Source organism: Pecten maximus, chromosome 2 (genome assembly GCF_902652985.1).
Source record: "Pecten maximus chromosome 2, xPecMax1.1, whole genome shotgun sequence".
NCBI lineage: Eukaryota > Metazoa > Mollusca > Bivalvia > Pectinida > Pectinidae > Pecten > Pecten maximus.
Genome location: NC_047016.1, coordinates 49,213,222 through 49,234,092, shown reverse-complemented (window position 1 = coordinate 49,234,092; position 20,871 = coordinate 49,213,222). Strand labels below are relative to the sequence as shown.

The following is a 20,871-nucleotide window of genomic DNA, read 5'->3' as shown; positions in this document are numbered from 1 at the left end:
TCTTCCTCTTGCAACAAAATTGCTCCGAGTCCCTTGTCTGATGCATCAGTTCGCAGTATAAATTCAGCTTCAAGGTCCACGAGTTTCAAAATAGGCTTGCTAGCCAACCTTTTCTTAAGCGTTTCGAATGCAGCCTCGTGCGGGGCTTCCCATATCACCTTGTTCGGCTGTCCCTTTCTCGTGAGATCAGTCAAAGGAACGGAAATAGCCGCGAAGTTAGCGATAAATTTTCTATAAAATCCAGCTAATCCGAGGAATGCACGAACTTGTGTCTTATTCTCTGGGCGAGGTGCTTCCAGAATGGCCTTAACCTTTTCTGGATTTGGGAGCAATCTCTCATTTCCAACCGTATGTCCCAGACATTCAAGACTTCTGTACCCGATGGCACACTTTGAGGGTCTTGCCGTGATCTTGGCATTCCTGAGCCTAACGAAGAGTTCGCGAAGAATGTCAATATGCTGTTTCCATGTTCGTGTATAGATGAGTATGTCATCTATGAAACTTTCAATGTTCAACATTCCAAGCAAGAGTTTCCTCATAAGCCGACAAAAGGTTGCGGGCGCATTTACCAGCCCGAACGGCATCACTGTGAACTGAAATAAACCCACTGGGGTCGTAAATGCCGTCTTCCGTTTGGAACGCTCCGCCATTGGCACTTGCCAGTAACCCTTACTCAAATCGAGACGTGAGAAATACTGATGACCTGCCAATCTTGAAAATATGTCATCAGCGTTGGGCATCGGTTCTGCATCAAACACCGTAACTCTGTTGATCTGACGAAAGTCTATACAGAATCGATTCGTGCCGTCTTTCTTTCTAACAATCACAACCGGGGAAGCGAATGGCGAATCGGAAGGTTCTATAACACCCATCTCTAACATTTTGTCCACTTCCTTCCTTATCGTAGCTTTCATATGGAATGGCAATGTATGGCTTTTGACTCTAACTGGGTCATTTGTTGTTAAGTTGATATCATGTTCCACAAGCGTTGTTTTGCCTGGTACATCTGTAAGCACATCCGAGAACTCCTTGAGTAAGTCGTTAGCATGATGTCGCTGCTCAGGTTCCAACTCCTCAGAAATGTCAACATCTACAACAGACTCAGAACCAGCAGAGGTAGGTAGAGTAACAATCTTGCTAGACTGAAAAGCATCTCCATCGTCATCGTCATCATCGCGAACTACCGATGCACATACTACCGACAAAGCTCCAGGATCACGTTCCTCAACAAGATTCACACTGTTTAGACGATCCACATACAAGCGCAACATGTTGACATGAAATGTCTTTACTTTTCCGTCAACATTGACTGCATAATCCATTGATCCTTTCCTCTGTTCAATAACGAAAGGGCCCCTCCACTGCATCAAAAGCTTGTTGCGTTTAGTTGGAAGAAGGACGAGAACTTTCTGACCAGGCTCTATGGTTCGCATCTTGGCTTTCCTGTTGTAATACTTGGCCTGTTTGATTTTAGCTGACGAAAGCTGCTCTTGCGCAAGCTTACATGTCTGTTCCAGCCGTTCTCTTAGATCCACAACATATTGATACGTTGTTTTTACCTCATCGTCGGCAACATCTTTGGTCCAGAGCTCTCGAAGAATCATCATCGGTCCCCTCAGAGTTCTCCCATACAGTAACTCGAATGGTGAAAATCCTAAACTTTCTTGTGGTACCTCACGATACGCGAAAAGAAGAGAGTTAATGTACTTGTCCCAATCTCGCGGTCTCTCCGCGCACATTCGCTTCAGCATTTGCTTGAGGGTACCGTTAAAACGTTCCACTAACCCATTGCACATAGGGTGATAGGGTGTAGTAATAAGGCGTCTGATGGATAGCAACCGACTTACTTCGCTCATCAAGTCAGATGTGAACTGGCTGCCTTGATCCGTAAGCACTTCTCGAGGTATGCCGACTCGACTGTAGATGTCAACGAGTGCTTCAGCCACCCGTTCTGTATCAATTCCAGGTAACGCGACAGCCTCTGGGTAACGCGTCGCGTAATCGACCACAGTGAGAATGAAGCGATTCCCCCTCAAAGTTGCTGGCTGCAACGGACCGACCAGATCAATCGCCACGCGTTGAAACGGAGTGTCTATGAGTGGCATCCTCCCTAAAGGTACTTTAGTAACGCGCCCTTTTGGGAAAGTTCTTTGGCAAACGTCACACGACCTGCAGAATCGGGTCGCATCCGCATTGACACCCGGCCAATAAAATTCCATCATCAATCTATCTAATGTTCGCTTCGCTCCTAAGTGCCCGGACATAATCGAATCGTGTGCGAGTTTCATAACCATGCCACGGTACTTCTTGGGCACAACCAACTGACTATACGTCCTTCCATTCCCAACACCGGGACTACTGAACTTCCTGTATATAATACCCCGGCGCAAAAGAAATTGCGATGTTCCTCCGTCCTGCCTTTCCTTAACATCTCCCTTTCTGACCAATTCCCTAATAGGTCCTAAAGAATCATCTTCCTGTTGTGCATTCTTGATATCCTCTGGCATAACATCTTCTAATGCTTTAGGCACTTTAAGTGGTTTGTAAGGTTTTCCTTCCTGGCGCGTCTGAGCCCTCGTCTGCACTACGTTTACAGAATCACGATTCCACGAGGAATTAGGCTCACCTGGGGGTCTAGCACCTTCAATGTTCCCTACGATGAGATCGAAAACAGGTGTCTCCATACACCACGCTATCACCGTTCCCTCGTAATAGGGTGTATCTATCTCAACACTAGCAGTGGGTACTTGAAGAGTACTCCCATCAGCCAGCGTACACGTTCGCGTTTCCCCAGTCATCTGATCAGATCTCGCAAGGCTTCGTTTAAGCACTACACCACCACATCCAGTATCACGCAACACCGTGACAAGTTGATTTCCAACCAACCCCTCTACCACTGGCATTGTGGATGCTTTGCGAAGGACGTCACAAGAAACCGAAATGTCTTCTCCCTGGGTATCCCCCTTGACCGATACGCTCGACTGACGTTTCTTCGTTGAACTATCTCCCACAAGAGCGACGCGATTTCCGGATCCTTTCTTAGGACATTTATTGGCGAGATGCTCAGTTGACTTACACACGTAACAATGTCTTACTGTCCCCTTGTCACCAGATTTCTCCTTTTGACTCGACACGGCCGAAGATGAACTACCATCCTCACCTTTCTTCCCCTGTCCACGATAGTCTCTATTACCATTACCCTTAGGCCGGATCAGATTAGACGGATTACCTCTCGCTTCAGCATACTGGTCGGCCAGCTTCGACATATCTGACAAGGAAGATGGGGTACGTTCCTTCAAAAACAACACAAGTTCCTGTCCACAGGCCTGAAGAAACTGGTCGCGTACCATCAAATCCTTGAGGTCGTCAAAAGTCTTACTGGTCTTTGCCAACTCAAGCCAACGCACAAAACAGCTTTCTAGTCTGACCGCGAACTGCGAAAATGTTTCTCCTTTCTCAGGTCTGCCTGATCTAAACCGATTCCGAAATCCCTCTTCGGTCATTTCGAATCGCTTGAGGAGCGCCGTCTTCAAAACATCGTAGTCTAATGATTGCTCTACAGGTAACCGCGAAAACACATCAAGAGCCCGTCCTTTAAGCAGCACGCTCAGATTCGAAGCCCAGCTACTCGCCTTGTCCCATCGTTGAGTTGTAGCGAACCTCTCAAACCGTTGTAGGTATGAATCCATGTTATCTTTTCCCTCATCAAACGAAGGAAGCTTTGGCCCGCGCGTACTCGATAATGACTGACTCGACGCATCTACACGAACCGACTGCTTCTCCTGTATAGCCAATAATTCACACTTACGTAAATGTTCTTGTATCGCTCTCTCCTCGCGTTCTTTTTCCAACGCTCTATTCTCCTTGAGGACCAATAGTTCATGAGCCCGAGCTGCTTCTGCGTGCGCTTCCTCGCGCTCTCGTTGTCTCTCATCGCGTTCCCGCGCCTGCTCATCACGCACAAACTCCGCGAGTGAAGTACCTTTGAGACCCATATCAGTACCTATCTCTATCAACTCTTTTCGGGAAGTCATGATTACAATGTACAATGTATGACACAAATAAAGTAAATCAGAGTGTAACTGAAGTTCTTAAAGGAAACAAACAATAAGATATCCCACCGCTGCCACCAAAATTGTAACGGGATGAGCAAATTGCTAGTTCCCACAAGTACAACAGAAACAAGTTGATTTACACTATATACACTTTTATATACAAACAATGATCATATACAAAACAGGATGACAAAATATACCAGTCTCTCTCACTTCCATACTTTAAAATAGCACACAATAATACATATGGCAAAATACATGCATATAACCATTGGAGGACTGTATTCCTTCACTGTTTTAGAGTACATCTATATATTTACTGAAGAAGTAGACAGAGTTCTACCTAATATATCAATAAACAGTCTCATCATCGAGTAGGCTGTCATCCACATCGATGTGATCACAACAGTAACTGTACTGTACAACGTTCCTATGTAGGGGTTGAGGAGCCACCATATCCCCGGAACCTTAAAGCAACCTGACCTGCCTCCATGATCATGCCAAATGCACAGGGTCGCTGACCATCCTGGAGAGGCACCTCACTGGCCAAGGAATACCACACTCGTCAGTGTGACAGTGTGACAGCTATCGTCACATGACCGGATATACACTACATTAAGAGATATACCCTTAAATAATATACAGCCCACTATATAGTGTCTTATTACATCGTACAAGTATACAAATCACAATCAATATAGTAGCTTGAATATTTATCTATATACAATAATACACTGACAAAATATCCCGAATCGGACCCCATATATTTACAGGTAAATGTATGGTACGAGACACCTTAATGGTCCGTCGCGGAATGGCTAATAATAGATACCATTGTAACAACAGGTAATACACGAGCGTGCGCTGTATAAACAACCTGTTCATAACTATACTTATTATGCATAATATATTTATATTCCTACCACTACCACGTACATATAAGATAATAAACACCCTACCTAGCGATACAAAGTTGGAATAGTAAACAACACTACCGTGCACCTGTACGTGTACACACATACCGCGGCACATAGTCTACATACCGACACAGGTAACAATATCACTGTCTATCCACACAGCTTTATATAAGCCTAATAACAACAGGTATTATATACAAATAAACATCATAACATATTTCATGGGTTTTGGTACTCACCGCAAGCTGTAGTTTGCGTGTTAAACAAGTTTCCGTATTACCGATATCAAACGTGTTGACACGTATATGGCTGTCTCTGTTCTCCTACAAGCATGCGCGCACATCTTGTTCTCGCAGGTAAAAGTTAAGTTACAGTTTAGCGCGCGAAATTCAAATATACAAACGTATATACAAGTAATAATTATATTGATATGTAACACACAGTATCTCAAAACACATACACTTTGTATACAGGGGCCCATTGTAATTATCTTATGACCTTAGTCGTTGATCAATAAGATGTCCATTTAAATACTATATATCCATGCCACATATAAAAATCTACCGTGCAATCAAAACTCTTGAGAAATTATTATATTTTTGTTTTTATTTCTTTCAGACCCCAACAGTAATAATGAAGGCGACCACAAAAACCTGTGGAACGCAGTTGTCACTGATGAAACCAAATGCAAGAGCTGTACGCATTCAGGTCACGCCTCACACAAAGGAAAAGGGTAAGACATCAGTATCTGAATTCTGAAAAGAGTTCTTATCAGTACTTTTAATTATGAAAATTATTTCAGGAATGGATAAAATTCATTTTTTTTTTAAATATTGAAAGAATGAATTTTAAATAAAGCAGAATTTGGCAGCTACTCTGTCATGGATTTGGACAAAGGACAAGTCATTGATGTTCAACTTGTGCAGGTAAACATATGACATGATATTCAGAGAAGTTGTTCTCAAAGGACACCTCTTACCAATATAACCAAAATAATTACCACAACAGTCAATAATAATTGTATTCCATCGGTATCACTTGATTTCATTGGTTTGAAAATTAAGGTTATTTCTTCATTACCCGAAAAAGTTTATAAAGTTTGCTGAATTAAATAGGCTCTGAAACAGTGCAGTGTTTCTAAGGAGTCTGTAGATAAATCAAATTAGTCTGCAGATAATAGCCAGATATAGCAAATAAATTGGATGTAATTCATTTCACATATGTTTTGTAGAGTAATGAAGTGCAAAGCAGCTGCCACATTGAGAAGGAGGGACTATCGCGCAGCATGGCTTTCCTAAAAAATTTCATAGAAATCGACACCATTGTCACTGACCGCCACATCCAAATACGTAAATGGGTGAGGGAAAATATGACTGACACCAAGCACTGTGTTGATGTGTGGCATGTTGCTAAAGGTAATTGTGACATAATGTGTTGAAATGTGTATTGTCTAAATATATTTTACATCGAAATAAATTGCAGTAAGACAGGGCTGGTTGAATGAAGACATTATTTTCAAAGTTGTTTTACAATATTATAATTATATCATAGCCATATAATATAACACGATAGACAACAGTTTCTAATTTTTTCTATATAATTGTTTTCAGGACTAAAGAAGAAAGTATTGGCTCTTTCAAAGGAGAAGGACTGTGGGGAGCTCAGCAGTTGGATCAAGAGCATCACCAATCATCTGTACTGGGTTGCTGCATCTACACCTGATGCAGATGCAGATCTGATGATGCAGAAGTGGCGTTCATTAGAGAACCACATCCAAAATATCCACGAGGGTCATGGTCAGCTATTTCCAAAATGTCTGCATCCAGATCTCGCAGGACAGGAAAGAAGGAAGAGGTGGCTGAAGCCAGGTATGAATGATGTTTAAGAAATTAGTGCATTTTGCATTGTTATTATCTAATGGACATTTTTTTTATCAAATGGAACAGCCTGTTGAAAGCATTTATAATTCAGGATTGATCTATTTTAATGGTCTTACCTTTATATGACAAGAAAATTACCTGTGTGCATGGATAAATATATACAGATTACACAATTGCACTTTCAAGTCAATTATGATGAAAATTGGATACCTTCCTTTCTTGTTTGCATTGATTATTGTTGTTATTAGAATTTTGTTTAAAAATCCAAAAATGCAAATGATCTATTTTTACAGGAACTAAAAGTTTGGAGAAGTTGCTGCCAATCCTGGGGAACCGTCAGATGAAAATTGACATCCCCATGCTTTCCACCAACCAGCAAACATCAGAGTTAGAAGGTTACCATTCTGTAATCAACCATTTCGCACCAAAAATGCACGGATTCTCCTATTACGGAATGGTGTGCAGGTAAGGTTGACATTTGTTGTACAATACTTTCATCCGTAAATCACTACAGGAACATGATCTTTCATGTGACATTCTACATAAATACCACTAATAAATCATATCAGAAAAAAAAAATTGTGTTATAGAAAATCAAAGTCAAATTGCATCTGCAATAAAGAAAGAAAACACAATCTTCATTCTTTGTGACATAAAAATGAAACCTCCTCTAGTGTAATCATCAAATTTGCATTCATATTTAATCTTGCAGACTTCTACTTGCTGCACTTCATTTTAATGAAAATGGAGGGAGGGACTCTGCTGTCACCAAAGATGGTGCTACACGCATTAATACACAAGAAAGGAGGATACACTGTCCGTGAAGTGAAGACAGAGCCAACTACAGTAAGTATATGGACACACAAATACTAATGGAGGTCAAATGTCAAGGTCATTTTATTCAAAGGTCACAGTCAAATCTGGCATCTTTTAACAAAAACTGATGAAACATTTAGCTTTTACTTGAAGCAATGTTGTTCAGAATTCAAACAATATGTAACAGGTGGGAAATGTGGCTCTTTCTGACATTACAATCTATTAATTAGTTTGGTTATGTTACACCGATTGCAAATTTATTTTTGTATCTCTGTTTTTCTCTTTTACCATAATCTGCAACCAAATGCATCAATATACAATTTTCTTTATGTGACAATGGAGTTTTTTTTATCATTGGGCACTAAACAAATGATGAAACAATCTTAATTCTTTACCCATCTTTATTCACAGGTTACGTTCATGAGCTATTACAAAGCACACTGGAAAGGGTAAAAACCACTACCATGAAGAACTCACAGGACAGCCTTATGGATCCGCCTCCTGCATTATGCAGTACATTTTGCCGTCCATCAAAACAGGAAGCTATTGCTTCACTACAGTCCCGTTTCTGTTGTGAATGAAGTCACTCATCACCATAGTTGAAGCCAGTCACTATTTCTCCTTCAGAACATGGAAAAGTATGTCTTATGACGTGCACTGCACAGGCAGGAAGTGGGACTCGAACATTCCTCCCAAGAAAACCCCAACACCATCGAACAAGCTGTCTGTATGCGGTGTACCTATATCGCCTAGGAAAAAAATAGACACTTATTATATAGGTGTACAAAATTGTACTTTAGACTGATAGCATCAGTATTAGTTTGTTTGTTAAAATTACTAAATTAGTTCAATATTTCATACTAAAGTAGTGTAAAATTTCACTGCAGTAGATCAATGATATAATTTTCATTGGGTGCTAGTGGTGGGCTCCAGTGTTTTTCAAGATAGTTTGGGGTGTCATGTCTTATGTTTTGGAATCAACCAACTAATGAACATGGCCAAGGAAATACAAGTGCTATAGTTTTATTAACTTAATATTTGCGAGCATGATACAGTTTATAACAGATGATCATGAAGTGATAGCTACTTACGCTGGACTTTCTGGTATGTTGCCATTGTGGTGTTGTCTAAATGCATGGTATGCTGTTCGTAGCACAAAGACATTCAGGCAGACTGGAGCAAATCCAGGATGTTGTGTGATACATTTCAAATCTGGGATTTCGCCTCTGATGTGTTGAATCTGCAATATTTCAGCACAGCAGATGCATTCTGTAGCTGTTGGCATCTCGTGACAGTTTTCACATTGGCACCCATAAATGAAATTTATCTTCAATAAGTGTCAAAATATATTGTATATGAAAATTGTAATGTGTAATGTATACAGGCCAATGAGGTTTTTAATATTTGTAACTAAATTGGTGCTTTATAGTGCAGGTTAACTGTCACAACAATAGAAACATAAATATGACAACAAATCGATATTCTTTGTTTTTGTTTTATTTTCCCTTGGCATTAGTTTTGTCACATAATATTATCAGAGCTGAAGTTGGAGATAGACTGACAAACATTGTCTATATATCATATCCATTAGATGAAATGATCACTACACTTTTGGTCAGAAGTCTTTACACAAAATTTAATTTTACTATAATTTCTTTGTATTTTCAACTTTTTTCAATTACCCCCCCTGAGTTCATTCATGATTGTATTAATTGATGTTTTGGGTGTCGATAAAGAAAAAACATAGAAAATCCCCATGTAAATTACTATGTACACATACATCCCTTATGAAAAGAAATACAATTAGCAACAAAATTAAAATTAAACCCGTGGCACCTTCATCATTTATACACATATATAGCGGTCTTCGGTTGCCGGTTGCGGATCATTCTCGAGATCTTCGTCGCTTCCAACTTCTGGTTCAAACTAATACGGTCGTACCCCTTCTGAATGGTCTGGTTCGACATCCGAAGAGGAATATCCCATATTCAAATCACAATCTGTATCGGAAAATGAATCGCATCTTGCTTCTGACCCGTCGCTAGTGTAATCGCTGTAAGCTTCCATCTTGAGTGTTCACCTTGTGACGTCACGATTCCGTGTGTACGACTACACACATATTAGCCACGTCCTGATTGGCTTTTACCGACAGGTGCAAACAGCGATGATTGACAGGCTATACCGTCGTCCACAGTGGGTCAATTTTCATGCGGTTTTCGACACTTTTGTATTGAGATCATGATACATTGTTGACTTTTTTATTATTCTGCGATACACTAACACTTGTTAGGCGGACCAAGGCAACCACAAAAAGTTGGTTTTCGCTTAAAGCTACAGAAATCCTTATTCATAAACCCACTTTAAGCACTGAGTATTGACCGATGACAGAGTGCGACTCGGCCGGTAAAATAAGCGCCATATCATTATTGATTTGTCCGTTTGTCCATTTAAATCCTATGGTCATCCAATGACTGATCATATGATACGGTCTGTGTAACTGTAGTGTGTTTGGATACTAACAGGTCATGTTTTGGGATAAATTAATCACAGGAGGCGACAAACTTTCTTCTACATTATATCGCTTAATACTAAAAATGCAAGAAAATCAAACAGCAGACTTTGCTTAAAAGACGTTTATTCATTCAAAACTGGTTTTCTACTATCCAATCATCGTCTCGTGGACAATTTTACTCTATCTTTAAAAAGCAGTTGAGCATTTAGTCTTAGCTAATTAAGCTTAATTCCCAAAAGCGCATTAGTATCAGCAAATTTAGAATGTCAAATTTAAAGTTACCTGTTGAAACTGGTAGATGGATTGGTATACCACGTAATAATCGTGATGTAATAACGGTATTGGTAATGAATACCACTATCTATTCCAATGCAATACTATTTTAGTGACATAGTTTAGACACAAATACATTCCAAATTATTACTATATAAATCCAAGTTTAATTAAAATGGAAGGTATGTTTGAAATATGTAACAAGTCATTATTATCTAGAGTGAGTCATTTCCTGAAAAATGAAGAAAAACTTTGTATTTTGTGGCTATTATATGTATATCGTAATTTCTTGCGTATTGCCCGCGGGCTATACGATTTTAAACATTGAAAATTGCCTTCTGCGGGCTATCAGATGAAACGGACTATCTGACGAAATGTTTTCAAAAACCATTGAAAACTGCGGGCTATACGACATATATTAAAAGCATGATATAAACACATACAGATTTTCACAAAATTTAATCAAAAAATGAACATACATTGTAATTGTCCGTCATCACAGTACATCCACCGGAATATCAAATCACGTTTACTGCTGATCAAATCTACTCCCACCCATCGAAATCAGATGGATCCGAATCACTCACAAATAATCCTAACTGATCCCTGTCCAGTCTTGCTATTTCTGCGAGGGGAATATCTTCATCACTGCTGCTGTTTCCTTGGTGCCGACATGGCTGTCTAGTTAATAATGGGCGTAATTAGAGATTCTGACCAGTACAGATCATGTAAAAGTAACTCACAACTAGACCCCGAGCCCGAATTACGTTTATTAACACTGTTCACCAAATCCTTAGCTAGGTAATGTATAACGCATCGGTACTAAGGGGATTCCCCAAATCGTGTACAAGGTAAACGTTTACATGTTTTACGATTGATATACATTTTATATAGCTACCCGGTATATATAAGTAAAATATATAGTATGTCCTTGTAATTGGTTGAAAATATTAAAAATAAAAACAGTAAAACATTTCTGCTTTGTCCCGATCGCTTTCGCAGCTCTTGTTGTTTATTTGTGTGTATATATATATATATAGCAGATAACCCGCGGGCAATGCGACGGAGCGGGCTATCTGCAGAATTAAAAACATAAATACCAAATTTTGGTCAGTGCGGGCAATCTAACGGAGCGGGCAATACGCAAGAAATTACGATAGTGAGATAACATTGTTTTTTACTACGTTAGTATATACACTCTTGTATTTTCACGTTATTACCCTGTAAGCCATGTTCTGTCATATTGACCTCTTGTTACACACTTTGTGTGTTTTGAGTAAATAAAAAAATTCTTGTAATCTTTGATACACATAATTTATAATATGTACACATACACATGGCATAATGACACGAGTTGGGTGTCGGTTATTGTCTCACAGATTGTAGATCTACGTAGTTAGATTCAATAATCCGATTTCATCATTTTTTTTATTTTTATTTTTTTTTTCATTGAAAATTATGTTCTGATATGACTTTTATTAGCTCATAAGAATATTGGACATTTTTCATTTTCACTTCAAATTTATCACTAAATATATAAATATTGAAATTAATAATTAATTGTGTGATTAGTGTAATAAATAAACAAACAAGAAACGTCTATATTTTCTGGATAGGGAGTCTCACACAACTAAGTAGGATAGACATTACGATGTACGTTACATATAACAGGTCTTTTATATACGAGGCATCCCATGAAAAGACAGTCTTCCGAATACTGAAGGTCGACATTACACACACTATCGGAGACTGCTCCATATGTGGGATGTCTCTTACAGTAAGTGTATGGTTTATGTATATGTTGTCATGTTGTTTTTTAATGGTAATGATGTGTTCATTTATATATCTCAAATACTTACGTATATGTATGCATTAATTGTCTTTAGTTTCTTTTCATTATTATTATTTTGTTATTGCATAATTAGTTTGCTGCCATGACAGGTTTTATTTTAAATCGTACGGTTTTAGTTTATATTCTGGATTTGTTTCACATTTTTTATATAAACATTATATGTACAGTACACGTTCCCAAATTTCTAACGCTATGTTTGAGCCATACGTGTGCTCATTCTTAATGTTTTCGATTGTAAGATACTTCACCAATGTTTGATACTTTGATATCTCTACACCACTTTTCATCCTTCTCCACTTTGTTTGTCTATGTTGTGTGTACATGTCAGAGTTTTAATAATTATATTTTTTGTCGAAATACAAGCTTTTCGAGATTATTTTGACTGTTGCGATACATTCGACGTAAACTATATTTTCTTGTATCTGGTTACTTAATATATCCGTACCATTTGTATTATTTTGATATCATCACGTTACACATTAATATGAAAGGATTATGAATTCTAATATTTAATTAAAGGCACGTGTTTTCAAAGTTTTGATATAAATAATGAAATATCAAACAACAATAACATGGTTGTTTCCTCATCTCTGCTACATCTTATAATTGAAGCAAGGATTTAAATTAACTCCGTAATCCCAGTCCGTATACATTTTTTTTGTGATCAATTATTTGAATATGTATATAAATATGTGTTTTGAAGGTTCGTTCATCAAGGATCGGCAATTTTCATGTGCTTTTGCTGGCGGCAAACATACGAAAAATTGATATGAGGTCAACAGTCATGTGAAACCGCAATTGTACCGTGGTACAGTTTTTGATTATCGTCCTAATAGTTAGTATATATATAGATAATTACGATCACTTTAACTGTTGCGACAGAGCATGTCTAGTATTATTTGGTAATCAAATGTAAAATCTGGTCCTTGGATCTTTCCCTTCTATTATAACTCTTATTTCTACAGTTAGTATACCACCTAATCAACCGTTTATCTTAAGGTGTTGAGTTTTAACCTTTGTTCACATCCGTCAAGCAATTCAGTACTCAGGTGCGTTGACCGTTAAATGGTGTCACGAGAGTTTTCCCATTGTCTTTTCTCAACACGAGCTCTCGGGACCGGCTATGTCGGAGTCCATGTAAAACTAGGTCTTTGACCGAATTCTCCGGTTTAAATTTCCGAAACAGTTTATTTGTATTAAAAGCAACTGAGCATAAAATGAAAGAAATGTCTAGATTAAGAATAATGTATACTGATGGATTTCGTGTATAGAGTGATTTCAATTATATTTGAACTACATTAGTTATTTGTTTGTTGATTTATTTAACAAAGTCAAAAATCAAGTTTTATAAAAGGTGAGAGTCGATCAGGATAGCTACAGGTTACATAAAGTTGTACTGTGATGAAGTCTTATAATAAACATTTCAACTAAGCCAGAAACCTGAGAATAATTTAAACTGTATTTGTTTTACAACACATGCGAATTCAGTTATATCCACTTACATTCATCACTCCTCATGGCCCGGATGCAAGCGCGTGAGAGGTCTAACTGTGGGAGGAAACCAGAGTAACCGGGGAAACCCACGTGGTCGGTCAGGTGACCAAATACCTTTTCACAACTTTTCAGGGAATCGAACCCCGATCGCCTATGTGAAAGGCAAGTGTCTTACCACCGTGCAGCTCGACCTCCCACCTGTGAATGTTCCACTGTACAAAAAAACAAGCGACTATTTAAATAAAACACTTCAATGTTAATGCAGGGATCATGGATAACCTACATGTGAAGTTTTAGAAAAAATACCTAGAGTACTTTTCAAGAAATAGCGATAACAAACTTAGTAGACAAATTTCAAAATGGCTGCCTGTCGGCCATTTTGTTATCGCGATCAGTCTTAAAAAAGAAATGTGCATCACCGATACGTATATACCGATTAAAAAATGCATTTAATGGCATCACGATATGGACATATATCTAATTAACACCCACGAATGAAACAAATAATAATTAAAACAGTGTTCTAAAAATGTTTATTACACCGAAAGTTTCATGCAAAACATCGAAATTTCTGAGGGATAGAAAAAACTATTGAACCTCTTTTAATTAATGTAGGTATAATACATTTTAGTATCATATAAATTACCCTACTGTTCATTTCAATCAAACATAATGACTCTTTTTCCGGTATGTAGCATCTTAAATGAACCTTTTCTCGAGCTTGGGTAGAGCTAAACGTATTACTAATAATATCTGCAGCATATACATTTTAAAAGGATTTACTAATTCATTTACGAAATGATTTCGAAAATTGTCTGAATCACGTTGTTCCTGTATAACTCAGTAAGTATATAATATAAAGCCCTGTTTTAAAATCAAATGACCAAAACTAAACTTGGTTCACTCAACACTACGTAAACGAGTCTTATCTATTGACTAAGAGTCGAACGTATCATGATTGAAGATTGGAGTAAAACACGAACTTTCTTTTAATTTTTCAAGGTTAAAACAGATACTTACACAAGAAAATGATCAGAAGGAAGAATACGAAACTGATGTACGCCAGACCGTGCCAAAGCACGCGCTAGAAAGACTCGATACGTATAAGATGATCACAGATTTCAACAATTCATTGTCATTGGTGAATATTTCAACATCAGTGATAACCATACGGAATAACACATCTGAGGTCAGAATTGGAGATGACGTCATTGTCGACATTGATTTGTACAACGGAGAAGGAGAGCGAACAACCCGTGGAGGTGATATGCTCAGGGTATGGCTTAAAGAACCTTCCCGTCATGCATCTGTTTCCGGTTATGTAATCGACCATGACAACGGGTCATATACAGGAGTTGTTAAAGCAATGTGGGCCGGCAATCCAGAGTTGATGTTTTCTATTGCAAACACGAAAGAACATATTGGAATTTTCATGAATATTGTGCATAAATATGGCTTGATCAAGTTTCTTCGAGCACGCTTCATGAAAGGAAACTTGACGGAGATAACTTTATGTAGCATCATCCCAAATATTCCGGATGTTACAGATTATTGCAACTTTACAACCCAGAACTTCAATTTTTCCTTTTTCTGTGGTAAACCAAAACATATGAATTTGGATTGTAAAGATTGGGTTTTGTATGCAGCATCGTCTAATTACTCCTGCAACACGAAGAACAAATCACTTATGTAAGTAATTTTTACCTTCATCTTAACATGACATTAATGAAATGTTGTACGCCCGTAAACATCCCAACACAAAGTTTCGAGAGATCCAGGTTGATGAGGAACATGGGAGAGTTGTATTCTCGACGACATGATCTCATAGGGAATTGTTTTATTCCATTGCCTAGTATGAAGTCAAACATGTTCGATATTTGTTAAAATGCCGAGTGGTACTCATTTTGAGAATGTTATCTTTCCCAGAATTTTATCTATATGGTAGGTTTCGTTGATGAAGCAGAAGTCGTTTACAACCCAGGATCAGCTGGTCTTCTTAGTCTTGTACTCATTCAAAGGGGCCCCAAAGCTACTGTTTAGTCATATTTGCCATCATTTTATCGATTTCGAATTTTGAATATCTGCTTATACATATGTGTGCTATGCCATTGTCCTTGGCCTGGTCTTAATATAGGATATTGATGTATTCACGGGTTACTTGACTCACACAGTTTTGGTTGCAGTTTCTGCACGACTGATTAATTTCTTAAGGCACTTTTGCGTTGAATTGAAAATAAAGTGATGAATGCCAATCTAAGTAAGAAAGGTAACAAGGATAATTATTGAAATTGTCTGATGACCATTCAACATTAAAAATACCGTCTGTATTTGAAACCAACCGGGGTTTGATATCATCATAGCCTTGAGTACGATGTTATGTCAACAACACCAAGTTTTGTGTTCAGGTTCACTCCAAACAATCAACATAAGAGTCTGTTTTAGATTCGATATTGATAATGTAATTTATGCCCCTCCACATATATCAAGAATAACTCAGACAAGTATATGAAATTGAAATGGCCACCCACCAGGGTGACATTTAAATTTATTACTAAGAAAGCCACCTAGTGGCTTCTAACATGAAATATTTTTTTATGATTGCAAAGTAGTTGCACCCATACAATAATGGCAATTACAATCAATATCAAAATGTAGATAAAAGCATACAAGAACCTATGCTAGCCTTAGTGGGGTTGACATAAAAACCGCCACAAAGACCTTCATGGTATACCATATCATGAATGTCTTCCCCACACACATAATACATAATATAAACTTGTATTGAAACTAGATGATTTATTTCTTTAATTTCATGTTTCAGGAGGAATAGGTATATCAGAAAGAAAGTAGGAGTAGTGAATGTATTAACTGGTAAGTACTTAATTTGTTTGTACACTATATGATACACATAATAGATAAGTGGCCATATTTATCGCGAGCGTCTCAAATGGATGGTTTATTTTGTGATTCACATGTAAAATCATTTTTTCAAAAAAGTGTTACCTTTTATGAAAATCATAGCATATTCAAAAGTAACTCATACACTAAGTAAGAAAAAAAAAATCCAGTCATATGGTTTGTTGAAGGATGGTGACACATTACATTTGCTTTAAAATGTAGACTTTCAATATTTTCCACCTTTTTCATCTTCGAAGTAATGTTCCTATTCATTGAACGTAATATATTAACTTAATAGTAAAAATGCTGAAGAAATTGAAAAGAAACAGAGTTTCAACCGTAGAATAATAAAATTGAAGTTCTAATTTTGAATTATTTAATCTAATGAAATTAAGAGAAATGGAATGCAGCAAGGAACTTCCACTTACACAGGACAAACACTTTTCTTTTTCCAGTGTTAACACTAAGATGGTTTGAAAATAAAAAGACATTCGATTAGGAGATTTCACGGGTTCCTTTTTCTTCAATATCAGTGGTAACACTTTGAATGTCGAAACAGATATTAATTCATAGTAAACATTGTTTTAATGTGGTAACTCTGAAAATTGCATCTAACATTGAAAGGACCAAGATTTTTTTTAAACAGTCCCAAAATTCTTGCGTGATTAATTTTTCTAAATATTATACTTTTTTATTTTTTGAACAACAACTTATTATTAAGACATAATTTCTCAAATTTGAATTCAGGTTCTGGTAATACAGGAGAGTCTGATATACCCTGTCATGACGTCAGCAGCTATCTAACTTGGCACACCTCTAACCCGACTGGCTACTTCTACAACGATACATGGCGGTCGTTAATCTGCAAACCTTCAATCTCATGGAAGTATGAATCATACGACAAGTGTTTAAAGAATCGCCCGGTACTCATTACAGGTGACTCTACCACAAGGAATTGGTATGTTCCTTTGACCAAGCTGTTAAATCTAACTATATCCGATGGACGTCATGAAATTAAGGACGCTGCATGGCAGAAATTTGCTGAAGCAGAAAACAATGAGAAAGCGTTATCGTTATATTGGACACCACACGAAATTCCATTCTACGGCTCTGAAAGAACCGAACAAAATAAAAACAATTTCCGTTCTATAGCTTCAAGAATAGACGATTTACCTGGACAAAAAAGCGTCATTCTAATATTACATTGGTATGCTCATTTGGCAAGAACAACTCCACAACAGTATAGAGAGCATGTGACGAGTGCCAAGCTTGCTGTAGTGCGTCTTTTAAAACGTTCTCCTGATTCTAAAATTCTGGTAAAGGGTCCCCACTCTTACACACACGATTACTTTGTAGAACCATTCGACTATACCAGTAGAATTTACATTCAGATTCTGTACGAAGAGTTCAAAGATTTACAACATAGAGTATATTTTATCGATCAATGGGATGCAACTATAGCGAACGAGAATTTTAACATACACCCGGAAGCCTCATTAGACCCAATAATGGTTAATTTTGCGTTTTCATTCATTTGTAAATAATGACTCAATGAAGATTTGTTCTTGCTGGTTAATCTGCCTGATGCTGTGTGGTCCCAATACTGCTGTCCCTTATTGGCGAACACATTTTCACCTCAACCATCTCGCTGTGATAATTACGCCTCGTTTTCGATATGTCGTCTCTCTTTAATTCATGTTTTTGACAGGTGAATGGACGAAAGACTGTCAAAAAGTCAGTTAAATTAGGAATATGTGCGAGATTTAAAAGTGTTCATATTTGTATTGCCTGGAGGATGACCATCTTTAACTTAAAAAAAAGATAGTTGCACCATTAAAAGTAAAAATACACTATTTGACGGCTATCTTGAATTAGTCCACTCTGATCATGTGAGTGGTTGCTAATTTATCCAGGTCACTAATTCAAAAATAAAGCTTCAATTCTTGTATGTCAACTGTTGAAATGTACGAAAATCATCTTCTTCAAGGTCACTTAATTCGTGAAAATAACACGAGCATCAATGGTTATAGGGCCGGGTTGCATTATCGACGCCCCTTACAAGTGTCGGTTTGTGTTTCCCAGGAAGTTGAGAAACGCGCCTGTCGTATCTCTCGTGGATGTGTCCTTGGCCCTGTTTGCTCTTGATTGCATGAGATGTTGTTAATTGAGGTAGTCACCAACTACCTCAATGAGATCCAACCTCTTTGTGATCCTGACTACACCCGGGGCGATCAAGCTAGCAAAATACAAATATCAAAGCAGTAGTTGAGGCCACTATTCTTTTTGTGAACTACCTGTAACACGTGTAATGTTATTGTTGAAAACCAGTACTGTACCGGTCAATAATTAGGTAGTAAGACCCATTCATGCATGAGTGCACGTGCTACAGACAATTCCTTCAGTATGTAGTTACTGTGTCACAAAGCATCATCACATCAACTACTATTTTGGATACGAAAACGCCATACATTACCTGGAATTTTTTTTTTGATTTTTTTTTTCTTTTCTTTTTCTTTTTTCTTTTTTGATTTTGTAATTGTGCTGCCCTAGATGGTAACAGAGGAAGATCATGTTATTGTCATGAATTTAGTGACTTCAAAGAAGTTGATATCCGTACATTTTTAGATAAAAAAATAAGAATAATGAATTAATTTCTTTTCATATTAAATGGTGTTTTTTATGAATATCTTTCCAAAGCAGTACCTATTAAAAATTTGTAAAATACCACTGTCGGATAAATTTGCAATTTGTCATGCAGTCATATGATCAGAGTGTACTCATTCAAGACGGTCGTCCAATAATCAGTAACTCAATTTAAAAAAAAACGCTTTATAGAGTTTACTTGAGACGCCGCAACAAAAACGCTATAGTTAAAAGAAAACTTAGTACGCGGAGGTACTGTTGTTTAACGGGTTGTGCGCGATTTCTAAATTAAAACCGCTTCCTGCTGGAGATTCCTGCATGAGTAGCGCATGCGTTTGTGTACATAAAAACACTGTGTGGGTCACGTAGCTATATTTCATTTCCATTAAGTGTTTGGGTATCGTGTTTATAACTTGATTGTCTGTTTACATCCAAATATATGGTTTTACCGACTGAACACGCCAAGTCGGCGGTTTTACTACCGGACATAAATGAATCACGAGGAATCATCAATAAAATTTTAACGTTAGACAAGTATTCATACCTTAGACCATCCCGTCTCTGAATTGTGTGCCTTTCTTTTTATACGTTACAAATAAAAGAGTGATAGTGATCGATGTGGTTGTATCTTGCTTTTAATCCATTTATTTAAATGTTGACTAAAATAAATATACAAGTAGTTCCAACATATGAAATTTCTAACACAAAGCCTGTCCGTATCTATCACAGCTTGTTAAAATCTAGAAATTTATTATTGAATGAATGACAGCTAGTAAAATGGAGCATTTTTTGCGAAACTACCAAACTCTTTATAGAATTGAGATAGAAGGCTATTTTGTTCCATACCCCTTTGCATATAACTCATATTCTCAATAAATCTCTCGTCAGAAGCTATCGAATGGTCCCCTGATTGGTACGATAGTATACCAGCATTCTTGATTTAAACATGAGCTATTGTAAACTTTAAATTTATAATTAGCATCATGTTTGATGAATACGATCCGAGGTAAATTTGTTTTGGATAAATATTTATGCTAAGAATGTAACATTATGTGAATTTCAAAAACGAATTTAGTAGATAAGATTATTTAAAAATCTGACTGGAGGTTAACAAAGCTTTTGTTGATGTGCCAGTGTGGAACAGAACAGGTAAGGTGATCTGGACAAGGACGTCACGACAGAGCAAACAGAATACGTAGGTATATCCACGTCTCGTCTCAGGTGTAGCCAACAGTGTCGAGGTAAACATACACCCAACAGTTTAGCTCGGTAGAATTGATACAAGGTGGCACATGATTCGGAATTTTATTAAGGTTAAATGCTACCAAAAATAATATCATATGAACTACCTTATATCAAGAATACTTCCAATTAATATTCAGAAAATGTTTTAGTTAAGTACAAAACTAAGTGAATATATGTATTGCATATATCTCTACAAAGACGATTCGATTGAAAAATTGTATCAATTATAATTATTTGCCTTTTCGAGCATTTGAATACGCTATGAATATATTACATTATATGCGAT

General features: G+C 37.3%; 3 protein-coding genes and 1 long non-coding RNA gene across 4 annotated transcripts; 2 read left to right on the top strand and 2 right to left on the bottom strand.

Annotated features, from left to right (window-relative positions):
* Positions 1 to 4,190: 4,190 nt before the first annotated feature.
* LOC117322350 lies at positions 4,191 to 5,407 on the bottom strand. Its single transcript, XR_004531519.1, has 2 exons — positions 5,212 to 5,407; positions 4,191 to 4,665 (listed from the first exon to the last, which is right to left on the bottom strand). It is a non-coding gene; the product is annotated as an uncharacterized LOC117322350 (long non-coding RNA).
* Positions 5,408 to 6,221: 814 nt separating this feature from the next.
* On the top strand, positions 6,222 to 7,685 carry LOC117341527. Its single transcript, XM_033903401.1, has 4 exons — positions 6,222 to 6,387; positions 6,583 to 6,840; positions 7,146 to 7,317; positions 7,565 to 7,685. The coding sequence occupies exons 1-4, from the start codon at positions 6,258 to 6,260 to the stop codon at positions 7,674 to 7,676; spliced, it is 672 nt and encodes a 223-aa protein (XP_033759292.1). The 5' UTR covers positions 6,222 to 6,257; the 3' UTR covers positions 7,677 to 7,685.
* A 369-nt stretch (positions 7,686 to 8,054) lies between these two features.
* Positions 8,055 to 9,111, bottom strand: LOC117341517. Its single transcript, XM_033903389.1, has 2 exons — positions 8,760 to 9,111; positions 8,055 to 8,417 (listed from the first exon to the last, which is right to left on the bottom strand). The coding sequence occupies exons 1-2, from the start codon at positions 8,951 to 8,953 to the stop codon at positions 8,252 to 8,254; spliced, it is 360 nt and encodes a 119-aa protein (XP_033759280.1). The 5' UTR covers positions 8,954 to 9,111; the 3' UTR covers positions 8,055 to 8,251.
* A 5,708-nt stretch (positions 9,112 to 14,819) lies between these two features.
* LOC117322349 (NXPE family member 3-like) lies at positions 14,820 to 19,954 on the top strand. The gene is made up of 3 exons (XM_033877211.1): positions 14,820 to 15,488; positions 16,621 to 16,670; positions 17,445 to 19,954. The coding sequence occupies exons 1-3, from the start codon at positions 14,908 to 14,910 to the stop codon at positions 18,239 to 18,241; spliced, it is 1,428 nt and encodes a 475-aa protein (XP_033733102.1). The 5' UTR covers positions 14,820 to 14,907; the 3' UTR covers positions 18,242 to 19,954.
* The last annotated feature ends 917 nt before the right edge of the window (positions 19,955 to 20,871 follow it).